We start from the raw sequence: 25,582 nt of genomic DNA on the forward strand, positions 1-25,582 counted from the left end.
CTGTAGTACAGATTTAGGCATTTTTTGGCAGAAACACTAGTTAAGTTGTATATAAATGGGTGAGGTTTAGCGCAACCTTGGTGTGGCCAAGGGCTTAAAGTACCCACAATACCCCTTCATTTTGCACATTTGAGCTCTTTGTCATATCTTGATTCCTAGCGCCCAAGCGAGCATTGCCAGAATTCAATCAGCGACTGTGCACCTAGCAGTTAGGGCTCATGCAGACATGCTTGGCTCTCAGTCCGATCACAGACCACTAGAGCACAGGATGACCGAGTCTCCCGACCAAAGAACGACAGGTTCATGTATTACTAGGAGGCCGCCACGCTCCGGTCAGGAGAGTCCGTGCACTAACTCAATAAGCCCTAACACTGCAGGAGCCCAGCTCTGCCCCATGTCAGTGTGCAGTCACATCACGGGCTCCTGTCTGAGGATGCTGCTCGGTATTGCACTGCAGACAGGAGCCCGTGATTGAGTTCACTTGGGAACTGTCAATCAAGATATGACAAGTGATCAGAATGCCAATGGAGAGGGTGTAATGGTGAACTGAGCACTTGACTACGCCAAGTATGCCACCAAAAGACCCCTCACTTGCATTCAATATATTTTTTCCCTAGGAAGTAAACTATTAAAATATTTACTACAGATATATATATATACTAGCTGTACTACCCGGCTTCGCCCGGGTTAATGACTGCTGTTAGCAAAATAGAATGTGTTAACAAAAATTTATTCTGCACACAAAAACCACAAAACAAATAGATAGAAATGTAATTATTAAAAGGCAAAAACTAAGCAAATAGAAGCATTTCACAACATATATTAGCTTTGTTATACTGAGAATGTCTTTGTTGCCTATATTAACCAATCAGAGCTCAGGTTAATTAACTGTAGCAAAATAGAAGCTGAGCTGTGATTGGTTGCTATTGGCAGCCTGATAAATCCCCAGCCAACAGGAAGCCCTCCCCCCTGGCAGTATATATTAGCTCACACATACACATAATAGACAGGTCATGTGACTGACAGCTGCCGTATTTCCTATATGGTACATTTGTTGCTCTTGTAGTTTGCTTATTAATCAGATTTTTATTTTTGAAGGACAATACCAGACTTGTGTGTGTTTTAGGGCGAGTTTTATGTGTCAAGTTGTGTGTGTTGAGTTGCGTGTGGCGACATGCATGTAGCGACTTTTGTGAGATGAGTTTTGTGTGGCGACATGCGTGTAGCAACATTTTGTGTGTTGAGTTGCATGTGACAGGTTAGTGTAGCAAGTTGTGTGCAGCAAGATTTGTGCATGGCGAGTTTTGCGCGTGGCGAGTTTTATGTGTGGTGCATTTTGAGTATGTGCAAGTTTTGTGTGAGGCAACTTTTGCATGTGGTGCAACTTTTGTACATGTGGCAATTTTTCTGTGTGTGCAAGTTTTGCATGAGGTGAGTTTTCCATGAGGTGAGTTTTGCACGTGTGGCGAGTTTTGCGTGAGCCTAGTTTTGCATATGGCGAGTTTTGCATGTAGCGAGTTTTGAGTGGTGACTTTTGTGTTTCGACTTTTATGTGGCGAGGTTGGTGTGTGTGTGTGGTGAAATGTGTGCTGAGGGTGGTATATGTGTTCAAGCACGTGGTAGTGTGTGGCGCATTTTGTGTTTGTGTTCATATCCCCGTGTGTGGTGAGTATCCCATGTCGGGGCCCCACCTTAGCAACTGTACGGTATATACTCTTTGTCGCCATCGCTCTCATTCTTTAAGTCCTCATTGTTCACATCTGGCAGCTGTCAATTTTCCTCCAACACTTTTCCCTTCACTTTTTCCCCATTATGTAGATAGGAGCAAAATTGTTTGGTGAATTGGAACGCGCGGGGTTAAAATTTCACCTCACAACATAGCCTATGACGCTCTCGGGGTCCAGACGTGTGACTGTGCAAAATTTTGTGGCTGTAGCTGCGACGGTACAGATGCCAATCCCGGACATACACACATACATACATACACACATTCAGCTTTATATATTAGATATACCTGTATGTAATCTCCTGTATATAGTATATACCTGTGTGTCATCTCACCTATATATAGTATATATCTGTGTGTCATCTCCTGTATATAGTATATACCTGTATGTCATCTCCTCCTATACATAGCATATACCTGTGTCATCTCCTCCTGTATATACTATATACCTGTAGGTAATCTGCTCCTGTATATAGTATATACCTGTGTGTCATCTCCTCCTGTATATAGTATATACCTGTATGTCATCTCCTCCTGTATGTAGTATGTACCTGTATGTCATCTCCTCCTCTATATAGTATATACCTGTGTGTCATCTCTCCTGTATATAGTATATATCTGTGTGTCATCTCCTCCTGTATATAGTATATACCTGTGTGTCATCTCCCCTGTAAATAGTATATACCTGTGTGTCATCTCCTGTATATAGTATATAGCTGTATGCCATCTCCTCCTGTATTAGCCCTCGTTCACACGTTATTTGGTCAGTATTTTTACCTCAGTATTTGTAAGCTAAAATGGCAGCCTGATAAATCCCCAGCCAACAGTAAGCCCACCCCCTGGCAGTATATATTAGCTCACACATACACATAATAGACTGGTCATGTGACTGACAGCTGCCGGATTCCTATATGGTACATTTGTTGCTCTTGTAGTTTGTCTGCTTATTAATCAGATTTTTATTTTTGAAGGATACCAGACTTGTGTGTGTTTTAGGGCGAGTTTCGTGTGTCAAGTTGTGTGTGTTGAGTTGCGTGTGGCGACATGCATGTAGGGACTTTTGTGAGATGAGTTTTGTGTGGCGACATGCGTGTAGCAACTTTTTGTGTGTCGAGTTGCATGTGACAGGTTAGTGTAGCAAGTTGTGTGCAGCAAGTTTTGCGCATGGCGAGTTTTGCGCGTGGCGAGTTTTATGTGTGGTGCCTTTTGAGTATGTGCAAGTTTTGTGTGAGGCAACTTTTGCATGTGTTGCAACTTTTGTGCATGTGGCAATTTTTCTGCGTGTGGCAATTTTTCTGCGTGTGCAAGTTTTGCGTGTGGCGAGTTTTGCACGTGTGGCGAGTTTTGCATGTGGAGAGTTTTGCGCGTGGCGAGTTTTGAGCGGCGACTTTTGTGTTTCTACTTTTATGTGGCGAGGTTGGTGTATGTGTGGTGAAATGTGCACTGAGGGTGGTATATGTGTTCGAGCACGTGGTAGTGTGTGGCGCATTTTGTGTGTGTGTTCATATCCCCGTGGTGGTGTGATTATCCCATGTTGGGGCCCCACCTTAGCAACTGTACAGTATATACTCTTTGGTGCCATCGCTGTCATTCTTTAAGTCCCCCTTGTTCACATCTGGCAGCTGTTAATTTGCCTCCAACACTTTTCCTTTCATTTTTTCCCCATTATGTAGATAGGGGCAAAATTGTTTGGTGACTTGGAAAGCGCGGGGTTAAAATTTCACCTCACAATATAGCTTTGACGCTCTCAGGGTCCAGACGTGTGACTGTGCAAAATTTTGTGCCTGTAGCTGCGACGCCTCCAACACTTTTCCTTTCACTTTTTCCCCATTATGTAGATAGGGGCAAAATTGTTTGGTGAATTGGAAAGCGCGGGGTTAAAATTTCACCTCACAACATAGCCTATGACGCTCTCGGGGTCCAGACGTGTGACTGTGCAAAATTTTGTGGCTGTAGCTGCTACGGTTCAGATGCCAATCCCGGACATACATACATACATACATACACACACACATTCAGCTTTATATATTAGATATATATATATATATATATATATATATATATATATATATATATATATATATATATATATATATATATATATATATATATATATATATATATATATATATATATATATATATATATATATATATATATAATGTATGTATATATGTGTATAATGTATGTATATATGTGTATAATGTATGTATATATGTGTATAATGTATGTATATATGTGTATAATGTATGTATATATGTGTATAATGTATGTATATATGTGTATGTATGTATGTATATATGTGTATGTATGTATGTATATATGTGTATGTATGTATGTATGTATGTATGTATGTATGTATGTATGTATGTATGTATGTATGTATGTATGTATGTATGTATGTATGTATGTATGTATGTGTATATATATGTATATATATATGTATATATATATATATATATATATATATATATATATATATATATATATATATATATATATATATATATATATATATATATATATATATATATATATATATATATATATATATATATATATATATATATACACACATACATACACATACACACACATATACATATACACATACACTAGATGGTGGCCCGATTCTAGCACATCGGGTATTCTAGAATATGTATGCGTAGTGTATAGCACAGGCCACATAGTACATTGCGCAGACTATGCAGTACATTGCGCAGCCAACGTTGTATATTGCACAGCCCACGTTGTATAGTCACGTAGTATATTGCCCAGCCGCATAGTATATAGCACAGCCCATGTAGTATATTGCGCAGCCCACGTTGTATATTGCGCAGCCCACGTTGTATATTGCGCAGCCCACGTTGTATATTGCGCAGCCCACGTTGTATATTGTGCAGCCCACGTTGTATATTGCGCAGCCCACGTTGTATATTGCGCAGCCCACGTTGTATATTGCGCAGCCCACGTTGTATAGTCACGTAGTATATTGCCCAGCCACATAGTATATAGCACAGCCCATGTAGTATATTGCCCAGCCCACGGAGTATATTGCGCAGCCGACGTTGAATATTGCGCAGCCCATGTTGTATATTGCCCAGCCCACGTTGTATATTGCCCAGCCCACGTTGTATATTGCCCAGCCCACGTTGTATATTGCCCAGCCCACGTTGTATATTGCCCAGCCCACGTTCTATAGTCATGTAGTATATTGCCCAGCCACGTAGTATATAGCACAGCCCACGTCGTATATTGCCCAGCCCACGTCGTATATTGCCCAGCCCACGCAGTATATAGCAATGTGGGCATCATATCCCTGTTTAAAAAAAAGAAATAAAATAAAAAATAGTTATATACTCACCTTCCGGCGAAGCGGTTACCGACGCTGCCCATGCGCTCCGGTCCCAAGAGTGCATTGCGGTCTCGCGAGATGATGACGTAGCGGTCTCGCGAGACCGCTACATCATCATCTCGCGAGATCGCAGCATGGAGCGTGAAAGGCCTGTTGTCGATCAGGGGGCCGATGGACAGTGAGTATATAACGATTTTTTATTTTTTTAATTTTTAACATTAGATCGTTTTACTATTCATGCCGCATAGGCAGCATGAATAGTAAAAAGTTGGTCACACAGGGTTAATAGCAGCGGTAACGGACTGCATTACACCGCGGCATAACGCGGTCCATTACCGCTGCCATTAACCCTGTGCATCGGGTATTCTAGAATATGCATGTCCACGTAGTATATTGCACAGTCCACGTAGTATTTTGGTCAGACACGTAGTATATTGGCCAGCCACGTAGTATATTGGCCAGCCACGTAGTATATTGGCCAGCCACGTAGTATATTGGCCAGCCACGTAGTATATTGGCCAGCCACGTAGTATATTGCCCAGCCACGTAGTATATTGCCCAGCCAAGTAGTATATTGCCCAGTGACGTAGTATACAGCACAGAGCCACGTAGTATATTGCCCAGCTACGTAGTATATTGCCCAGCCACGTAGTATATTGCCCAGCCACGTAGTATATTGCCCAGCCACGTAGTATATTGCCCAGTGACGTAGTACACTATGTTCCAAATTATTATGCAAATGACATTTTTCTCAGATTTTCCTAAATGGTCAGTACAAATGACAGTCGGTCTAATAAAAGTAATCACCCGTTAGAGTATACATCAAATTTTATTGAAGAAACCTCCCAATGATAACAGTATAGTCTCCAAAATGAATAAAAACTCAAAATGCACTGTTCTAAATTATTAGGCACAGTAGTATTTCTAAACATTTGATATGTTTTAGAGAACTGAAAATGCTCATTTGTGGAATTTGCAGCATTAGGAGGTCACATTCACTGAACAAAAAAGCTATTTAACTCCAAAACATCCTAACAGGCCCAGTTACATGTTAACATAGGAGCCCTTCATTGATATCACCTTCACAATTCTTGCATCCATTGAACTTGTGAGTTTATGGAGAGTTTCTGCTTGTATTTCTTTGCATGAAGTCAGAATAACCTCCCAGAGCTGCCGTTTTGATGTGAACTGCCTCCCACCCTCATAGATCTTTTGTTTGATGATACTCCAAAGGTTCTCTATAGGGTTGAGGTCAGGGGAAGATGGTGGTTACACCATGAGTTTATCTCCTTTTATGCCCATAGCAGCCAATTACTCAGAGGTATTCATTGTCATGCATGAAGATGATTTTGTTCCTGAAGGCACGTTTCTGCTTTTTAGACCGTGGAAGAAAGTTGTCAGTCAGAAACTCTATTTACTTTGCTGAGGTCATTTTCACACCTTCAGGAACCTTAAAGGGCCCTACCAGCTGGTTCCCCATGATTCCAGCCCAAAACATGACTCCTCCACCTCCTTGCTGACGTCGCAGCCTTGTTGGGACATGGTGGCCATCCACCAACCATCCACTACTCCATCCATCTGGACTGTCCAGAGTTGCTCGACACTCATCAGTAAACAAGACTGTTTGGAAATTAGTCTTCATGTATGTCTGGGCCCACTGCAACCGTTTCTGCTTGTGAACACTGTTTAGGAGTGGCCGAATAGTAGGTTTATGCACCACAGCAAGCCTTTGAAGGATCCTACACCTTGAGGTTCAAGGGACTCCAGAAGCAACAGCAGCTTCAAATAAGTGTTTGCTGCTTTGTAATGGTATTTTGGCAGCTGCTCTCTTAATCCAATGAATTTGTCTGCCAGAAAACTTCCTCATTATGCCTTTATTTGCATGAACTCTGTCTGTGCTCTGTTTCAGTCACAAATCTCATCAGAGTATGATGATCACTCTTAAGTTTTCGTGAAATATCTAATTTTTTCATACCTTGTCCAAGGCATTGCACTATTTAACGCTTTTCAGCAGCAGAGAGATCCTTTTTATTTCCCATATTGCTTGAAACCTGTGACCTGCATAATAATGTGGAACATAATTTTTGAGTAGTTTTCCTTTAATTAGAATCACCTGGAAAACTAATTATCACATGTGTTTAAGATTGATTTCAGTGATTCATTGAGCCCTGAGACACAATACCATCCACGAGTTTATTTGAAAAACAAAACAATTACATCTTTAAGACACTTAAATCCAATATGCATAATTTGGAACACAGTGTATATTGCCCAGCCACGTAGTATATTGCCCAGCCACTTAGTATATTGCCCAGCCACTTAGTATATTGCCCAGCCACTTAGTATATTGCCCAACCACTTAGTATATTGCCCAGCCACTTAGTATATTGCCCAGCCACGCAGTATATTGCCCAGCCACGCAGTATATTGCCCAGCCACGCAGTATATTGCCCAGCCACGTAGTATATTGCCCAGCCACGTAGTATATTGCCCAGCCACGCAGTATATTGCCCAGCCACGCAGTATATTGCCCAGCCACGCAGTATATTGCCCAGCCACGCAGTATATTGCCCAGCCACGCAGTATATTGCCCAGCCACGCAGTATATTGCCCAGCCACGCAGTATATTGCCCAGCCACGCAGTATATTGCCCAGCCACGCAGTATATTGCCCAGCCACGTAGTATATTGCCCAGCCACGTAGTATATTGCCCAGCCACGTAGTATATTGCCCAGCCACGTAGTATATTGCCCAGCCACGTAGTATATTGCCCAGCCACGTAGTATACAGCACAGAGCCACGTAGTATATTGCCCAGTGACGTAGTATAGTGCCCAGCGACGTAGTATATTGACCAGCCATGTAGTATATTGCCCAGACACGTAGTATATTGCCCAGCCACGTAGTATATTACCCAGCCGCGTAGTATACAGCAGAGAGCCACATAGTATATTGCCCAGCTGCGTAGTATATTGCCCAGCCACGTAGTATATTGCCCAGCCACGTAGTATATTGCCCAGCCACGTAGTATATTGCCCAGCCACGTAGTATATTGCCCAGCCACGTAGTATATTGCCCAGCCACGTAGTATATTGCCCAGCCACGTAGTATATTGCCCAGGCATGTAGTATATCATGCACAAACAACTACAGACCGGTCTCCAATCTCCCCTTCATCTCAACACTCCTGGAGCGCCTAGTCTACTCCCGCCTTACCAGTTACCTCTCCACTCATTCCCTCCTAGACCCTTCACAGTCTGGGTTCCGCCCCCTACATTCGACAGAAACTGCACTCATCAAGGTGACCAATGACCTTCTGACAGCAAAATGTAACGGTGACCACTCTCTGCTCATTCTCCTCGATCTTTCTGCAGCTTTCGAAACTGTTGACCACCCTCTCCTACTCTCTAGGCTCCAGTCACTAGGCATTAAGGACACTGCTCTCTCCTGGTTCTCTTCCTATCTTTCTGAACGCTCCTTCAGTGTTCTGTTCTCCGGCTCCACTTAATCTCCTCTTCCTCTCACTGTCGGGGTACCTCAGGCCTCAGTCCTTGGCCCCCTTCTCTTCTCCCTCTACACAGCCCCAATTGGACAGACCATCAGCAGATTTGGCTTTCAGTACCATCTTTATGCTGATGACACACAACTATACACGTCATCCCCTGACCTTACCCCCACTGTACTACAGAACGCCACTGACTGTCCGCAGTCTCTGACATCATGTCCGCTCTCTATCTGAAACTCAACCTCTCCAAAACTGAACTTCTGCTCCCGTCTTCTACTAACCTCCCTAAATCTGACATTTCTCTCTCTGTGGGTGGCACCATAATAACACCCCGGCAGCAGGCACGCTGTTTGGGTGTTATGTTTGACTCCGATCTCTCCTTCACCTCCCACATACAATCTCTTGCCCGCTCGTGCCGCTTACACCTAAAGAACATCTCTAGAATCCGCCCTTTTCTCACCATGGAGACAACAAAAACTCTCACTGTCGCCCTAATCCACTCCCGTCTGGACTACTGTAACGCTCTATTAATTGGCCTCCCCCTCACGCGACTTTCCCCTCTCCAGTCTATCCTTAATGCAGCAGCCAGGGTCGTCCATCTGGCTAATCGTTACTCGGACGTGTCAGCTCTTCGCCAGTTGTTACACTGGCTGCCCATTCATTACAGGATACAATTCAAAGTACTTGTTCTCACCCACAAAGCTCTCCACAGTGCGGCACCCCCTTACATCTCCTCCCTCATTTCTGTCTATCGGCCTAGCCGACCACTGCGCTCTGCAAACGACTTTCGACTAACCTCTGCACTAATCCGTACCTCCCACTCCCGACTCCAAGACTTCTCCCGTGCTGCACCAATCCTCTGGAATGCTCTACCCCAAGAAATTAGGACCATCCACAACTTGCATAGTTTTAGGCGCTCGCTCAAAACACATTTGTTCAGAGCGGCCTATCACGTTCCCTAATCAAACTCATTTTATGTTTGTGTGTGTAGCCCGTTCGCTATCTCCATCTACCCCCCACTCCCTGAAGATGGCTGGACCATCATTGTAAATACATCATTGTAAATACACACCTGTACTTTGTATCTCCCCACCTCATTGTAGATTGTAAGCTCTCACGAGCAGGGTCGTCTTATTTTGCTTTATTACTGTATTGTTAACATTGTTACCTATGACTGTTGTGTTTGAAACTGTTAAACTGTAAAGCGCTGCGGAATATGTTGGCGCTATATAAAGATTATTATTATTATATTGCCCAGCGACGTAGTATATTGCCCAGCGACATAGTATATTGCCCAGCCACGTAGTATATTGCCCAGCCACGTAGTATATTGCCCAGCCACGTAGTATATTGCCCAGCCACGTAGTATATTGCCCAGCCACGTAGTATATTGCCCAGCCACGTAGTATATTGCCCAGCCACGTAGTATATTGCCCAGCCACGTAGTATATTGCCCAGCGACGTAGTATATTGCCCAGCCATGTAGTATATTGCCCAGCCATGTAGTATATTGCCCAGTGACGTAGTATATTGCCCAGCGACGTAGTATATTGCCCAGCGACGTAGTATATTATTGCCCAGCCATGTAGTATATTGCCCAGCCATGTAGTATATTGCCCAGCCATGTAGTATATTGCCCAGCCATGTAGTATATTGCCCAGCCACGTAGTATACTGCCCAGTGACATAGCATACAGCACAGAGCCACGTAGTATATTGCCTAGCCACGTATGTCACAGGTTAAAAAATAAAAAATAAACATACTCACCTTCCGATCCGAGGGCCCCTTATAGTTCTAACATACTCACCATACTTGCAGTTCTGTCGCCTGTGCGACGGCGCGGTCACATGACCGTGACGTCACGGCAGGTCCTTCTGCCAGACCATCCGTGCCAACGGAACGTGGCGGTTGCATCGCGAGGAGCGGGAAAGGCGGCGTAGGTGAGTATATTATCATTTTTTATTTTTTTTAATTATTTTTAACATTAGATGTTTTTTCTATTGGCGCTGCATAGGCTGCGTCAATAGTACAAAACTTGGTCACACAGGGTTAATAGCAGCGGTAACGGAGTGCGTTACCCGCGGCATAACGCGGTCCGTTACCGCCGGCATTAACCCTGTGTGAGCGGTGAATGAGGGCGTCGGGCAGTGAGTGCGCGGAGTAAGGAGCGGCCATTTTCTTCCGGACTGTGCGCGTCGCTGATTAGTCGCGGCAGCCATGACAGGCAGCTGGCGAGACCAAACAGCGAACGAATAACCGTTACAGACAGAAGGACAGAAGGAAGTGACCCTTAGACAATTATATAGAGTATATATATATATATATATATATATATATATATATATATATATATATTTATAGTTATATTTTTTTTAAATCGGTGGCCAAGTCTCCTACATACCTACAAAAGTGTTTTGATCAGTTCTTACGGTGACAGACTCCCTTTAAAGAGAAAAACTCTGGTTATGCCAGTATTGCTAATCTTAAATTGTCATATCTTATCAAGTTCTAATCTTAAAATTGCCAGTTCCCTAACATCAGAAGAAAATACCAACTTTGGAGAACCTGGACACAAATGTCTGGCAGGCCTCGCCTCTCCCAATACAGAACACATGCACGGTGTGCCGAGCGTGCGTGTGCAGGAGGTGGTCGGGAGCAAAAGCAGTCAGGCCAACTGGTGCTAAGTGGACAACTACTGAAGATGTATTATAAGTGTATAGCAACCCATTTTAGTATCTGATCAGAATCACAATCTTTTAAGCTGTGGGAGTGCATTATAAGAACGATACAGACCAGTTCCCATGTGAATCCATTTGTGCCTGGTTCACAAAAAATTAGGTTTTATGCAAATATGGGTATTCAGGACCCATGTTGAATGGCTATGGAATACTGTATTGTACTATAAATCCCTGCTGAATCTCTGTGCACACAGAAGCTCATATGGCAGAACAGGCCCCATAATGGGCAGTTTCCCCCCTAGAGACAATGCGTCCCCTGCAGAATACTGGGGAGCAGGGAGGTGAATGAAGGCACCCAGACAGCAATAAAGGCACATGCTATGGATCCAATTAGCAGACTATTTGTCTCCGATCTAGGAGCGCAGGCTTCAGGCCCCCTTCACAGGGATTCGGGAAGTATATTGCATTGCATACTACATTACGGAAACCAAGGAACATAAAAACTGGGTAGTTGGAATTTAATCGCCCGATCCCAATATATGCAGGCAGATAAGCAGCTATGAGAGAACTCTGGCAGCAGCTTTCTTCACTCTCCATAGAGAATGCAGTAACTCATTCTAGTGTATGGGGGATTCAGGAGAGCGAGCCATCAGCCAAATCATTTTTCAGTCAATAGTCATCTAAACATCAATGGCCAGCTAAATAGGGTTGTACACTATTGGCCAAACCTTTATTAATGGCCACAGGGTGGTGCATACGTAAAAAAAACAAACAAAAAAACTATAGTTCTCTCCTGGTACTGCGTTCCCAGACGTTCTCTTGTGTGGTGACATAAGACAGAGTAGTGTGGAATCGGTTGGGGATACACACACACACACACACATAAAAATGTAACACATGTAGCACCCTGGAGCCATTAATTGCTAAATAAAAGGCCTTGTTCGTAAATAAAGATAGACTAATAGTTAAAGGGAACCCATCAGGTGGAAAAAAATGGAAAACTATATGGTACTTACTTGCGGCCATAGTGATATTCTGTAGGTAAATACAGTGAAACATGTTCAGCAGTTTAACTGGAAATGCGGCTGCAGGGAGAACGTGAAGTCGTATTTGCTCTGCAGCCGCTTGCTTGCAGTCACTGGGGCGGTGCACAGTGAGCGAACTGTAATCCCGCTGCCTACCCCCGACTACAATCCTTCTCTACAGTGTGCGTACAAGCTGTGGTCACTGATCAGAGCTCTGCACTAATGGAGCAGGGCTGAAAAGTAGCAAAATCAGTTAAACCTGAACAGAATATCACCGGCATCATCTGCAAATTACAAATACCTAGATCATAAATATGGATGAGAACGATAAAATATTAAAACAAATCTTACCTTAATGGAGTCTCTATCTGCAAGGAGATCGTCCAGGAAAATGTCACAATACATATAGATTAAAAGAAAAAAAATAAAGTAAGTCTCAGAATACAGACACTGACAACACGTAATCAGAAATGCATAGTAGCCTTCGGACCTCTTTGATGGTCACTGTCGTGGTGCTTTTTCTCATCCTTGATTGGAAGGTGGGACTGTCCAGAGAGGGCACTGGAAAGGGCCAGCAATCCAGCACTGCTACTGATAGGCGGGATGGTGGGCGGCTGCAGGCCAGAAGGGTGCGGAGTCAGAGGCACCGGGAGACCATGCCCATGAGACAGATGCTGAGCTTGGAGTTGTTGCTGCTGTGAAAAAATAAACAGAGATCTTGAACTTGCTCAGTATAATGAAAAAAGGTCATAAAACGCATGCATAATGTCAGTGGAAGAGAAAAGCATATAAACCAGCGGCCATGAGTGACTAGAAAGATTTACGCCACTGGTTTTCATTACCAGAAGATTGCACAGCAGAGACCTTCCTTGGGTCAGTCACATCCGCACAGTCTAGTTGTCTACATCTTGCACAGGCCTTGATGCTATAACGTATGCCACAAAATACACTTAATACAACAGTAACAACTCTCCGTATTGTTTATATGTTACAGGTATAAAACTAGAAAAAAAAGAAAAAAAGTGAAATACAACTCAAAAGAACAAAAAATTAAGAAAAAAAATATGGGAACTCGTTATGTAAAATAATGCCATTAACCTGCAGATATGGGGGTTAATCCGTGGCTTAATAGCATAGGACATCGTGCAGTGACAGCCTAGCTGCCGGGTAGAGATTACGGTAACTATTCCCCCGTCAGCACGTGTATACCGGCGGCTGTAATTGCACCCCGACACCGACTGCAGCCGCCTCGCCATTAGACCCATTTTTTTTCCCGTAGCCTAAATCTGCTTTCTTGGCAGTAAAACCGCAGTGTTCAAAAAACATGCTTTCCAACATTTTTGTGGCATTTTTTGCTGAATACACCGTTATTAAAGGTTAATTATATTAATCAAAAACACCACAAAAAAAGAAAGCAGCAAAACCTGTCAGTTGCACCATTATTGCGCTCTCATTGCTTTCTATTAAGTGAAAAATGCTGCAAAAAACGTGAAAGAATGGACATTGCGCGGATTTCAAAAACGCTGCACTTTTCAAATTCAGTAATGGAAAAAAAATAAGCTTGTGCGGGAGATTTTCTGAAATAGCTTTATGTCGGCCTGTAAAAAGATTCTTATTTGCATAAAAAAATGCTGCAAAAAAAATAAATAAATAAAAGTGTTATTGTTCGCTTTCTATATAGTTGGATAGTACTATGGAGAAGGTCCAGATCACCTAAACCACATGAAGATGGAAGGAGAGGTTACCCCCAGACATCGCTTGACAAGGAAAGCCGAGATATTAACCAGGTAAAATTTGCCATCAAATACAGAACAGAATAACAACCCGTAAACTCCTTAAATATATACATTTCAGAAGTAGGAAAAAAGGAAATGTCTAAATGGAGAAAATTAGCGCGGAAGTTTTCGCCCTGGTGCACAGCATGCAGAGAGAGTTAATTTGAAAGCAAAAACCTGAATTAACAACTCAGAAAGGGAACTGGTTGCAGCCACCGGTTTAAGCTCTTTAAGTGTCCTCAGCGGTACTTGAGCAAATTACTAAAGAAAATCTAATGTAGCAAGGCATGGGTTCTCCTGTAGGCTTGCTCAATAATGCTGAAATAATTGGGCACTCTGTGCACGTTTAGTGATGCTCGAGTGAAAAGCTAGAGGCCTGCCCTTGTACTCCTCTCTTGTTGTGACAGGTTTATCTGAGTGGGACTGGGCTGCACGCACCAGTAACTGCGCTGACAAGAGGTTAAAGTCATTTTTTACCAGCACACTGGCAATACGTACAGAAAGCCCTGGAGAGGGGGCAACTGGGAGAGCTTGACCTCCGCCAATCCGGCCCAGCTCTGCAGCCGAGACTCTGAAAGCCCGGCCGCTATATATCTTGTGATATTATATACTCCCACCATGACCCGGGTGTGGAAATCGATCAGAGATCAGATAAGACAGAAATACAACAACTTGCTTTGTCTCAAATTCCAATAAAACAAGAAATAGTCTGATCGTGTAAAATATTGCAAGCCATGGAGTAAAAGTGTGACAATGTTCATGGGAACCAGTCAGGGTCGTATTACTAATGAGACCAGTGCTATGGCGGTACACAGCCTAGTAAAACAACAAAAATCATACCAGTTTTGTAATAATCCAATGGGACAGTCCCTGGAAAACAAGTTTTCATGCCATATTCAAATTAGTATGAATGAACTGACACTCCCCCAATGCACCACCAAGCTAATTTGCATGCGGCTTGACTGACTGATATTTTATTGTTACTGCTGGGAAATTAAACATTTTCGACTGGATTTCATCACAAGTTACAGCTGATCGTTGTAGATCTTATTTGAGGCTCACCCTAGCCAGAACATAGTGTGTCCTAATCAGACAATGCCTTGTGCACACACACACCCCATTTCACCTTTGTGACTAATAGAAAAAGCATCCACTTAATGGATGCACCCTCACATCGTGCACACTCCGAGGATTCTCCGATGATAGCGCTGGGTACATGGCTGAAAGTATGCGGTCTTCATACATGCAGTCACATGCCGACTAGATGGGTGCTGCTTCAATCAATGCAAGTGTATTAAGCAAAGCCGGACAAGTCTAGTCGGAATGTGGCCGGAAGTATGCAAATCAACTCTCCTACGGTCACATGACCAGCAACGGAGAAAACTCACAGCGTGAAATTTGAGGATTTACAAATCTACCACCTATATAGAATGATTGCAGACTTTTCGCCCAAGGCCAAACAATCCCTTCAAGCGCAAAATTCTTATGTCATCATGCCAACGACTACAAGTTGTGGTTATTCCTACCCCATCTGCATTGGCAGCAGGGACTTGCAAGCACAGAAACCGCAATTCACGGAACCTCTTGTGCTTGCTAGCGCCCGTTCCTTTGATGTTGGCGCTTACTATAAGGCACACGTTGCGGATTTGATGCTGTGGATCTGCAGCCGTTTTCCATGCGTTGTACAGTACCATGTAAACATATGGAAAACAAAATCCGCAGTGCACATATTGCGGGTAAAAAAACGCACGGAAACGCAGCGTTGTTTTTTCCGCAGCAAGTCAATTCTTTGTGCAGATTACGCAGTGGTTTACACCTGCTCCTCAATAGGAATCCGCAGGTGTAAAACCGCAGGTGGAATCCGCACAAAAACCGTGGTAAATCCGCAATCAATCCGTAGTGCGGTTTACCTGCGGATTTTGCAAAACCCGTGCGGAAAAATCTGCACACCAATCGGCAACGTGTCCACATAGCCTTAGTGTAGCAAGTGCCTCCCTCCACTACATGGCATCATTCATAGGGCTTGTGCACATGTTGCAGATTTGGCGCGTTTTTTGCCATGCAGATTTTCTAGAGAAGCAATCCTGATGCCAGCAAAGTGAATGAGAAACCTGAAGTGTCATGGACACATTGCTTATTTGTGATGTGCAGAAAACAATCTGCAGCATGTCCATTCTCTTAGTTTTTCATCATTCACTTCGCTCAAATTGGGCAAAAACACAGGGCAAAAACGTGCTTCATTGCGGCTGCGTTTTTCGCCCTTTAACTGGCGCACGCAAACAGTCTCAGCTACAGAATAAACCGTTAGTTGTAAAGATCCCCCATCGCTGCTTTCACACATCAGTTTTTTGCCGTCATGCACAATCCCGTTTTTTCAAAATTTGATGATCTGGCAAAACTTGCCGCCGGATTTGTTATTTTTTCATAGACTTGTATTAGCGACGGATGGCCTCATGTTTCATCAGTTTTTCGACGGATCCGTCGAAAATTGTATTTCCAGCGGCCGGAGAAAATGGACATAGTAACGTTTTTTGTGTCCGTCAAAAAAAACGGACAGCGATCGATCCGTCGCCGCCCGTCGTTTGCTATAATAGAACCCTATGGCCCGGATCCGTCAAATGACGGAATCCGGCAACCGATTCCGTTATTTTAAACTAAGCATGCGTTTTCCATTCTGGGGTGGGTCTCTCTCTCTCCTCCCCTAGGATCCACTTAGACGCATCAGTTTTTCACAATTTGCGACGGATCCGTTTTTTTTTTTTTTTTTTTTTTCAAAATTCGCCGGATTGAGCCTGACGGCAAAAAATAGATGTGTGAAAGTAGCCTTACTTGGCCTACATACATACATACATACATACATACATACAGGTCTTAGGCTGTCATGTTGTCATCCAACCACATGGTGGCAGTATTTTGGTTAAAAACAGACACAGGACACGCTGCGCTGTATATATCTCTATCATGGTGGCTCAGTGGGTAAGCGCAGTAGCCTTGCAGTGCTAAGGTCCTGAGTTACTTTCTCACCAAGGACAACATCTGTCAGGGTGTTTGCGCGCGTTTCCTCTGGGTACTCCATTTTCCATTCACTCCAAAGACATACTGATAGGGAATTTCGGTTCTGAGCCCCAATGGGGACAGTGATGACGATGATGTCTGTAAAGTGCTATACATGTAAAATAAAAAAATATTCTTCATACACTATCAAATAAACAAAAACAAAACAAGCCTGACACTCTACATACATAGAATAATGGACACAAATTAATGTATCACAGGGTGCGAGAAATGTGAACTTTTACACTTCTTAACACACATTTATCCATTAGTCTTCACCGATTCTACACAGCTAGTAATAACCCAGGTCTAGAAATGTTAATTAACACTTTCTTTCATGACTACACGGTTTTGTGTTGTTGTTGCTGCAGGTCAATTAGAAGACAGACGGCCTTTGTTCCATCTGAAGGCCATCAGGCGCTGACACATGACACCTAGCACAATGACATGCCTGAACCGCCACAAGCAGACAAATGACTTCCTTGTTGGAAACCCTAAGAAGGGAATGACTGACAAATGAATGTACAGTATGAGGGGAAGAATAGACTGACTGAGGCTACTTTGGAATTTATACAAGGTCTAGAACAAAATTTTATTTATCTATTTATTTTTTGATCCTCCCATTATTTGTCATCTTTTTACAAATTCTAATCCAAAGCAATGGTATGTATTGCATCACCCTCTCCATCTCTTGGCCCCTAAGCTCATCAATCTATCTATATAATCGACTAAGGGTCACTTCCGTCTGTTTGTCTGTCACGGAAATCCCGCGTTGCTGATTGGTCGCAGCCGGCCGGCTGCGACCAATCAGCGACGGGCACAGTCCGGGCCGCGAATTCGCCCCTCCCTACTCCCCTCCAGTCAGTGCCCCCTCCCTACTGCCCTCCAGTCAGCGCCCACATAGCGGTTTAGCAGTCCGTTAAACAGACTGCGTTACACCGCGGCATAACGCAGTCCGATAACACTGCTATTAACCCTGTGTGACCAACTTTTTACTATTGATGCTGCCTATGCAGCATCAATTGTAAAAAGATCTAATGTTAAAAATTATAAAAAAAATAAAAAATCATTATATACTCACCTTCCGGCGCCTTTCCCGCTCCTCGCGATGCTCTAGTCCCAAGAATGCATTGCGGCAAAGACCAGAGATGACGTAGCGGTCTCGCGAGACCACTACATCATCACGTGTTATTCCCGCAATGCATTCTTGGGACTGGAGCGTCGCGAGGAGCATCGCTAAACGCCTGGGCTGGATTCGGGGGCCGACGGAAGGTGAGTATATAACCATTTTTTATTTTAATTCTTTTTTTTAACAGGGATATGGTGCCCACATTGCTATATACTACGTGGGCTGTGTAATATACTGCGTGGGCTGTGTTATATACTGCGTGGGCTGTGTTATATACTACTATACATATTCTAGAATACCCGATGCGTTAGAATCGGGCCACAATCTAGTCTACTATATAATCGTCTAATTCTGTCTGTTTCTCTGTAACGAAAATCCTGCGTCGCTGATTTGTCGCGCCAGCCGCCCGCGACCAATCAGCAACAGGCGCAGTTCTGTCAGTCACAGTGCCACATAGTTCACTAACATTTATTGAACAAGTTCTGTCAGTCACAGTGCCACGCACAAATATATCATAGTGTCGATGTACTTCTTTCGTCCGAGGATTTATTTAAATACAGTTAGATATTCATGTAATGGTTTATATATTTTGATGATTTGATCTGCTTAATAATTTCGTTCAGTTGTATTAAGTTCTATGAGCAATAAAATTTAATGATAATGTAAATCCTCTGCATTCATTGCATTATTCTTAAATCTTCAGAAATAAACTACATACATATTCTAGAATACCCGATGCGTTAGAATCGGGCCACCATCTAGTACAATATACAGGTCCTTCTCAAAAAATTAGCATATAGTGTTAAATTTCATTATTTACCATAATGTAATGATTACAATTAAACTTTCATATATTATAGATTCATTATCCACCAACTGAAATTTGTCAGGTCTTTTATTGTTTTAATACTGATGATTTTGGCCTACAACTCCTGATAACCCAAAAAACCTGTCTCAATAAATTAGCATATTTCACCCGTCCAATCAAATAAAAGTGTTTTTTAATAACAAACAAAAAAACCATCAAATAATAATGTTCAGTTATGCACTCAATACTTTGTCGGGAATCCTTTGGCAGAAATGACTGCTTCAATGCGGTGTGGCATGGAGGCAATCAGCCTGTGACACTGCTGAGATGTTATGGAGGCCCAGGATGCTTCAATAGCGGCCTTAAGCTCATCCAGAGTGTTGGGTCTTGCGTCTCTCAACCTTCTCTTCACAATATCCCACAGATTCTCTATGGGGTTCAGGTCAGGAGAGTTGGCAGGCCAATTGAGCACAGTAATACCATGGTCAGTAAACCATTTACCAGTGGTTTTGGCACTGTGAGCAGGTGCCAGGTCGTGCTGAAAAATGAAATCTTCATCTCCATAAAGCATTTCAGCCGATGGAAGCATGAAGTGCTCCAAAATCTCCTGATAGCTAGCTGCATTGACCCTGCCCTTGATGAAACACAGTGGACCAACACCAGCAGCTGACATGGCACCCCACACCATCACTGACTGTGGGTACTTGACACTGGACTTCAGGCATTTTGGCATTTCCTTCTCCCCAGTCTTCCTCCAGACTCTGGCACCTTGATTTCCGAATGACATGCAAAATTTGCTTTCATCAGAAAAAAGTACTTGGGACCACTTAGCAACAGTCCAGTGCTGCTTCTCTGTAGCCCAGGTCAGGCGCTTCTGCCGCTGTTTATGGTTCAAAAGTGGCTTGACCTGGGGAAATGCTGAAATGCTTTATGGAGATGAAGATTTCATTTTCCAGCACGACCTGGCACCTGCTCACAGTGCCAAAACCACTGGTAAATGGTTTACTGACCATGGTATTACTGTGCTCATTGGCCTGCCAACTCTCCTGACCTGAACCCCATAGAGAATCTATGGGATATTGTGAAGAGAAAGTTGAGAGACGCAAGACCCAACACTCTGGATGAGCTTAAGGCCGCTATTGAAGCATCCTGGGCCTCCATAACATCTCAGCAGTGTCACAGGCTGATTGCCTCCATGCCACGCCGCATTGAAGCAGTCATTTCTGCCAAAGGATTCCCGACCAAGTATTGAGTGCATAACTGAACATTATTATTTGATGGTTTTTTTGTTTGTTATTAAAAAACACTTTTATTTGATTGGACGGGTGAAATATGCTAATTTATTGAGACAGGTTTTTTGGGTTATCAGGAGTTGTATGCCAAAATCATCAGTATTAAAACAATAAAAGACCTGACAAATTTCAGTTGGTGGATAATGAATCTATAATATATGAAAGTTTAATTGTAATCATTACATTATGGTAAATAATGAAATTTTACACTATATGCTAATTTTTTGAGAAGGACCTGTAAATGCTTGGATTAACTTCCATCACGCACAAAATTATACTTGAAACACTTATTTGATTTTTCTTTTGTCTCCACAGTCCAGTGCTGTCCATTAGCTAGAGAATAACTTGGTCAAGTCTTGGGGAACACAACCTGCAACCCAGAACTTCTGACTTGGGCATAAGCTAGTCAGAAGAGGAGATTATGAATGGCAAAGGATAATATTACCTTAAAAAAAAAATAAAAAAATAAAACAGTTCCTCTCCAACACATATCACTAGATTTTTGTGCCTTCTGGTGTGTGGCTGTTCCAAGCATACATAGTACTTTTTACAAACCCTGACCTGAAATCTTGGGAGAGCGCAGGGAGTAGACAGGGACAGCTACAATCAACAAGAAGACTAATGAAGAAATAAAAGTAAGAACCAGTAAGGAATCTAAAAGATAAAATTTAGGCAGAAAACCAATTTCCCAGACTGGCCACAGGAGGGACACAGATAAACACCATTAAGTAATGAGATTCTACAGGAGTCTCATCAAGCGCACTGCTACAGAATAAAAAAGAAAAACCATGGCTCAAATAAAAAATCCATTAACATTTCTAACGAGTTTCCCCCAAATCATCGACACAATCATAAATGTTATATTTCTATGCTACCAATGCTGGCTCTGACAAGTGTTCAGCCATGATGGGTCTCCATTAGTAATGAGCGAGCATGCTCGGGTGTTCTTATTCAAGCACGCCAGAGATGCTCGGATAATATGTTGGCATTCTCTCAACTGCACATTTTGCATGTGTTGCGGATGTCTAACAGCTGCCGATCATGCAGCTGCGGGGACGCCAACAATTATTGGAGCAGGCCCGAGATAAGCCGAGACACATTATCCGAGCACATTCGCTCATCACTAGTCTCCATCTATTCAAAATGATTCACGGAGTAATTTAGAATACTACTTTTCAGGCCACATTCAGGTCCTGGTCAGTTTACATCAGTATGTGTAAGTCTAAACCAAAAGTGGCAGAGTCAGAGGACAAGTATAATAGAAACAAGTAACTAGTTCTGCATTTTCACCCACTCCTGGTTTTGGCTTACACATACTGATGCAATACTGACCAACGTACGCAACTATGAACAATTTCTGGTGGATACGAAGAATACGCGACAATAAAAGCACCTGAATATCAACAGCCTACACAAGTCCTAGTTGGCAGGGTTACTAGGACTGAAATTATGTCTTTGGTTATAGAACTACAAGCTCACTGTGCTACAAATTATTTATCTTACTCGCTTATATAGCGCCATTAATTCCTCAACACTTTACAGACATTATTGGCACTATCCCCATTTGGGCTCACAATCTACATTCCCTATCAGTATGTCTTTGGAGTGTGAGAGGAAACTGGAGAACCCGGAGGAAATCCACACACACACGGGGAGAACATACAAACTCCTTGCAGATGTTGTCCTTGGTGGTATGTCAACCCAGGGCCCCAGCTGTACAAGGCTGCAGTGCTAACCACTGAGCCACCATGCTGCCCTACAAATCCTGCACTTCCTAACAAAAAGGACTTTCTATGCCTTTATACCATGATAATAAAAAACAGTATCGAGCTCCTACAAAGTAATATTGTTAGAAGTTTCCACACCAATTCTCACTGCAAGTGCACTTTGTGATACATCTTAGTGTGGTATCCCGGTACCCGTTCTACTGCTGCTGAATGAGACAGTTGTAGTGTGGCAGTAGATTTGTTCCAGTGTGTCAGAATTAGTTTGGGCACTGTGAGTTAGGAGATGTAATATTTTGCATTGTATACCGACATAAATGTGCTTTGCTGCCATCTACTGGCCAATGTGTTAAGTGATTATTCTCCTCACAAGCTGCCAAAGAAACGGCTGGGAGGAGCCTCCCAGCTCAAGGCTCAGCCTCACGCAGACTTCCAGAGGTTACTTCCGGTTCTGGGAGGTTCAAGCTGCCTTGGAAGGCAGGGGAAGTAGACACTACTGCTCCCAGCATAGTTTCCATGTCAGCCCACGCTTTGGGGACATTTTTCTGCTCATAATCTCTTTCACAAAGTCAGGAGAGATAATGCTGCACATGTGCTCTCCTGCATGTTGGTTATCCTGTTTGCTTCTAGTCAGGACCAAACCCATGTGGCTGCCACGCCACCGACTTTGCTTAACCTACCCCCTGCGAAAGGGAACGGTAGGCTCAAACCCGTGAGTACTTCCACACTTTAGTGTGTTTCCCCAGAGAGCCAATCTGTGAAGGTCCCTCCATCAGTATAATATTTCTTGGACTGCGCATAGCACTTCCTCTAATAGCAAGTGAAGAGAACTCTGCTCCAGCCACCCTGAGAGGCCATAAACTCACTTGTCTCATGAAGAGAGAATCACTACTTTCATGTGCACAATATACTGTGAACTTAGCCTTTAAGAGACAGACTGTACCCCGTTACCTCTTTCAGTAAAATTGTTATGTTTACAAATTCACCTGCATGCCTGGCTGCTTAAGAGTGCACAAACACCACGGGCGCTCCAAAACCTGCACCCAGACACCATCGCTACAGGAGTGCCCCAGGGGGTCCTATACCATCCACAAGTGCCACCTCCCACTATTGACAATTGTTGTTGGCATGAGGGAGTGTTGAGGGGTCCAGCGACCCACTTCAGCTACCGTGACACATTATCTTCTGCCAGTGGGACTACAGTCCCCAGCTGGCCCTACTGCAACATCTGGCACCTCCCAAGTGGCCCACCACAATTTTTAGGGAACATTGCCATCTTGTTATTTTCTTTTCCCTGCCAGGTCTCAGAACCAGTTAAAAAGGGGTTGTCTGATGAAAACAAATTATCACCTATCCGTGCTGTTGATTGGTGCAGGAGCCGCCAGTTGGACCCACATCATTAGGGGGAACTTTAATCCCTGTAAGGGCTCGCACTCACGACCGATTACATCAGACAAGTGCTATCGGTGGTTTTCCCTTGTGACACCTGTGCCCATGATATTCTATCAAGCTGTGCACGTCTGATTTTTTACCTTGGATCAGAGGCATGTCAGATTTTGATGCTAGAGTTGGATTAAAATTGGCAATGAAATCTATGGGTCAGTGGAAAACACCAAACTGCACTCAGATGACATCAGAGTGTGGTCAGACTTTTCACCAACTGAGAAGGTGGAAACGTTTTTTTTTTCCGCTCTCCACCTCAGAGAAAACCTGATGCCACTCTGATCAGAATAATCGGACTCTTTCTCGGATGAAGGAAAAACGGTTGTGGCCACCTACTCTTAGGCCTGAGCAGCTGTACACATGTCTGACCGCTGAGCGCTGCGCTCGGCTTTTTGCAGCAGCCAAATCGGGAATTAACAGAGCGGTGGGAGTCCAACGTGTGGCACCATTTTGTAAAGGCAATCCAGTTTTATAGATGATGCATACAAGTATGAATGTACGTACATTTCATATAGATTTTAAGAATGTGTGCCTAAAATATATTATTATTTATGGTACACAAATACATAGATTATGCTTTTTATGTACCACTCAAAAAAAAACACATTTCATAAAAACGGGCTATGAAAAGGAACAGTTCTCTTTGTGGAGGGGACATCTTAAAAAAAATACATATATACATTGCATAATTCAGGGCAATTTACTAAATATTTCAGTGTCAATGACACACAATTCCATAAAGAAAATTATTAAGCAAGCAACATGAAAAATTTGAAAAAGCAATACATTTTATTTTCCAGCACATGAAAAAACAAAAACAAAAAAAGCTGTAATTTTGAACAAAGAATGTTAAAGGATGAAGAAAAAAAGAAATCATTTAAAGTCACCACCTAAGTAATATTTAAATAGATTTAATATGTGCTGCTCCAAACCAATGAATTATGAGTTTCAAACCTATTAAAATGTAATGTTTTTTTCCTGAGCTGAGGGGAGAGAGATTTAAATCCACTGAATTTTAATATTTCAGCTTGAGCTGCAGGAGGTATGGAAAGTCCAAATGAACTATTCCATCAGCCGCATTCAAGCATGAACATTTTAATCAGTTTTACTTCCTTGGAGTTCTCTAACACAGTTTACGCTGTCATTCTGAAAGCACTTAACACAGAGTGTGTGAAAAACCACCAAGGCTTGTTATTGCCTTCACAATTGATGGCAAATAATTTTGCAGACTTCCTATCATTAAAATGTCACTGCTAAAAATGGAGGTTGAGCATATGTGGCACTAAAATGCCTTTCCCTCCACTAGGCCAGCCCGCTAGTTCAGAAAGATTTGTCATACATGTATAAAAAGCGATGTAACTACAGTGATTGTGCTAGCACACATATTTCTAAGAGTAGGGGGTGTGACAAAACCTCTACAACGGATCGCGAGAGTCCACAATCACATCCCTCATCAGGGGCAGTGATGCATTTCTTGGGTAAAATTATGGAGGCCAAGTTTACACGGGCTACACAATAAAAAAAAAAAAGCGTCCTGAGTCTCATCCCGTAACAATGGATTTTTTTTTGACTTGTCATCCACATGCAAGACTAAATACAGTTTTCGTATTTTTATACCCAAAGGCGTGAATGGACTATTTTTTTTTTTTTTTTAATAGTAGATTCAATTAGTGAAGGAAAAAAAATATTCAAAGATGTACATATACATACAATATTATATACGGTATAATAAATATATATATATGTATATAATGTATGTATGTATGTATGTATGTATGTATGTATGTATGTATGTATGTATGTATGTATGTATGTATGTATGTATGTATGTATGTATGTATGTATGTATGTATGTATGTATGTATGTATGTATGTATATATATATATATATATATATATATATATATATATATATATATATATATATATATATATATATATATATATATACATACACATACACATACACATACACATACACACACATATACACACACACACCAAATGGAAATTGTTGGCAATTATCAAGACACACTCAATAAAGGAGTGGTTCGTGGTTCTGCAGGTGGA

At 42.5% G+C, this 25,582-nt stretch overlaps 1 protein-coding gene across 3 annotated transcripts in view; it reads right to left on the bottom strand.

Moving 5' to 3' along the window:
* LOC143760030 (transducin-like enhancer protein 4) overlaps positions 1 to 25,582 on the bottom strand; it is a 174,821-nt gene that overhangs the window by 97,301 nt on the left and 51,938 nt on the right. For 2 of the 3 annotated variants that reach the window (XM_077248999.1, XM_077249001.1), the window contains 2 exons: positions 12,778 to 12,982; positions 12,639 to 12,655 (listed from right to left, as the gene is read on the bottom strand). In XM_077248999.1, coding sequence (XP_077105114.1) covers positions 12,639 to 12,655; positions 12,778 to 12,982 — 222 coding nt within the window. The remainder of the gene's footprint in view (positions 1 to 12,638; positions 12,656 to 12,777; positions 12,983 to 25,582) is intronic. The other variant, XM_077249000.1, reaches the window with a different exon arrangement.

This window comes from Ranitomeya variabilis, chromosome 1 (assembly GCF_051348905.1).
Source record: "Ranitomeya variabilis isolate aRanVar5 chromosome 1, aRanVar5.hap1, whole genome shotgun sequence".
Classification (NCBI taxonomy): Eukaryota; Metazoa; Chordata; class Amphibia; order Anura; family Dendrobatidae; genus Ranitomeya; species Ranitomeya variabilis.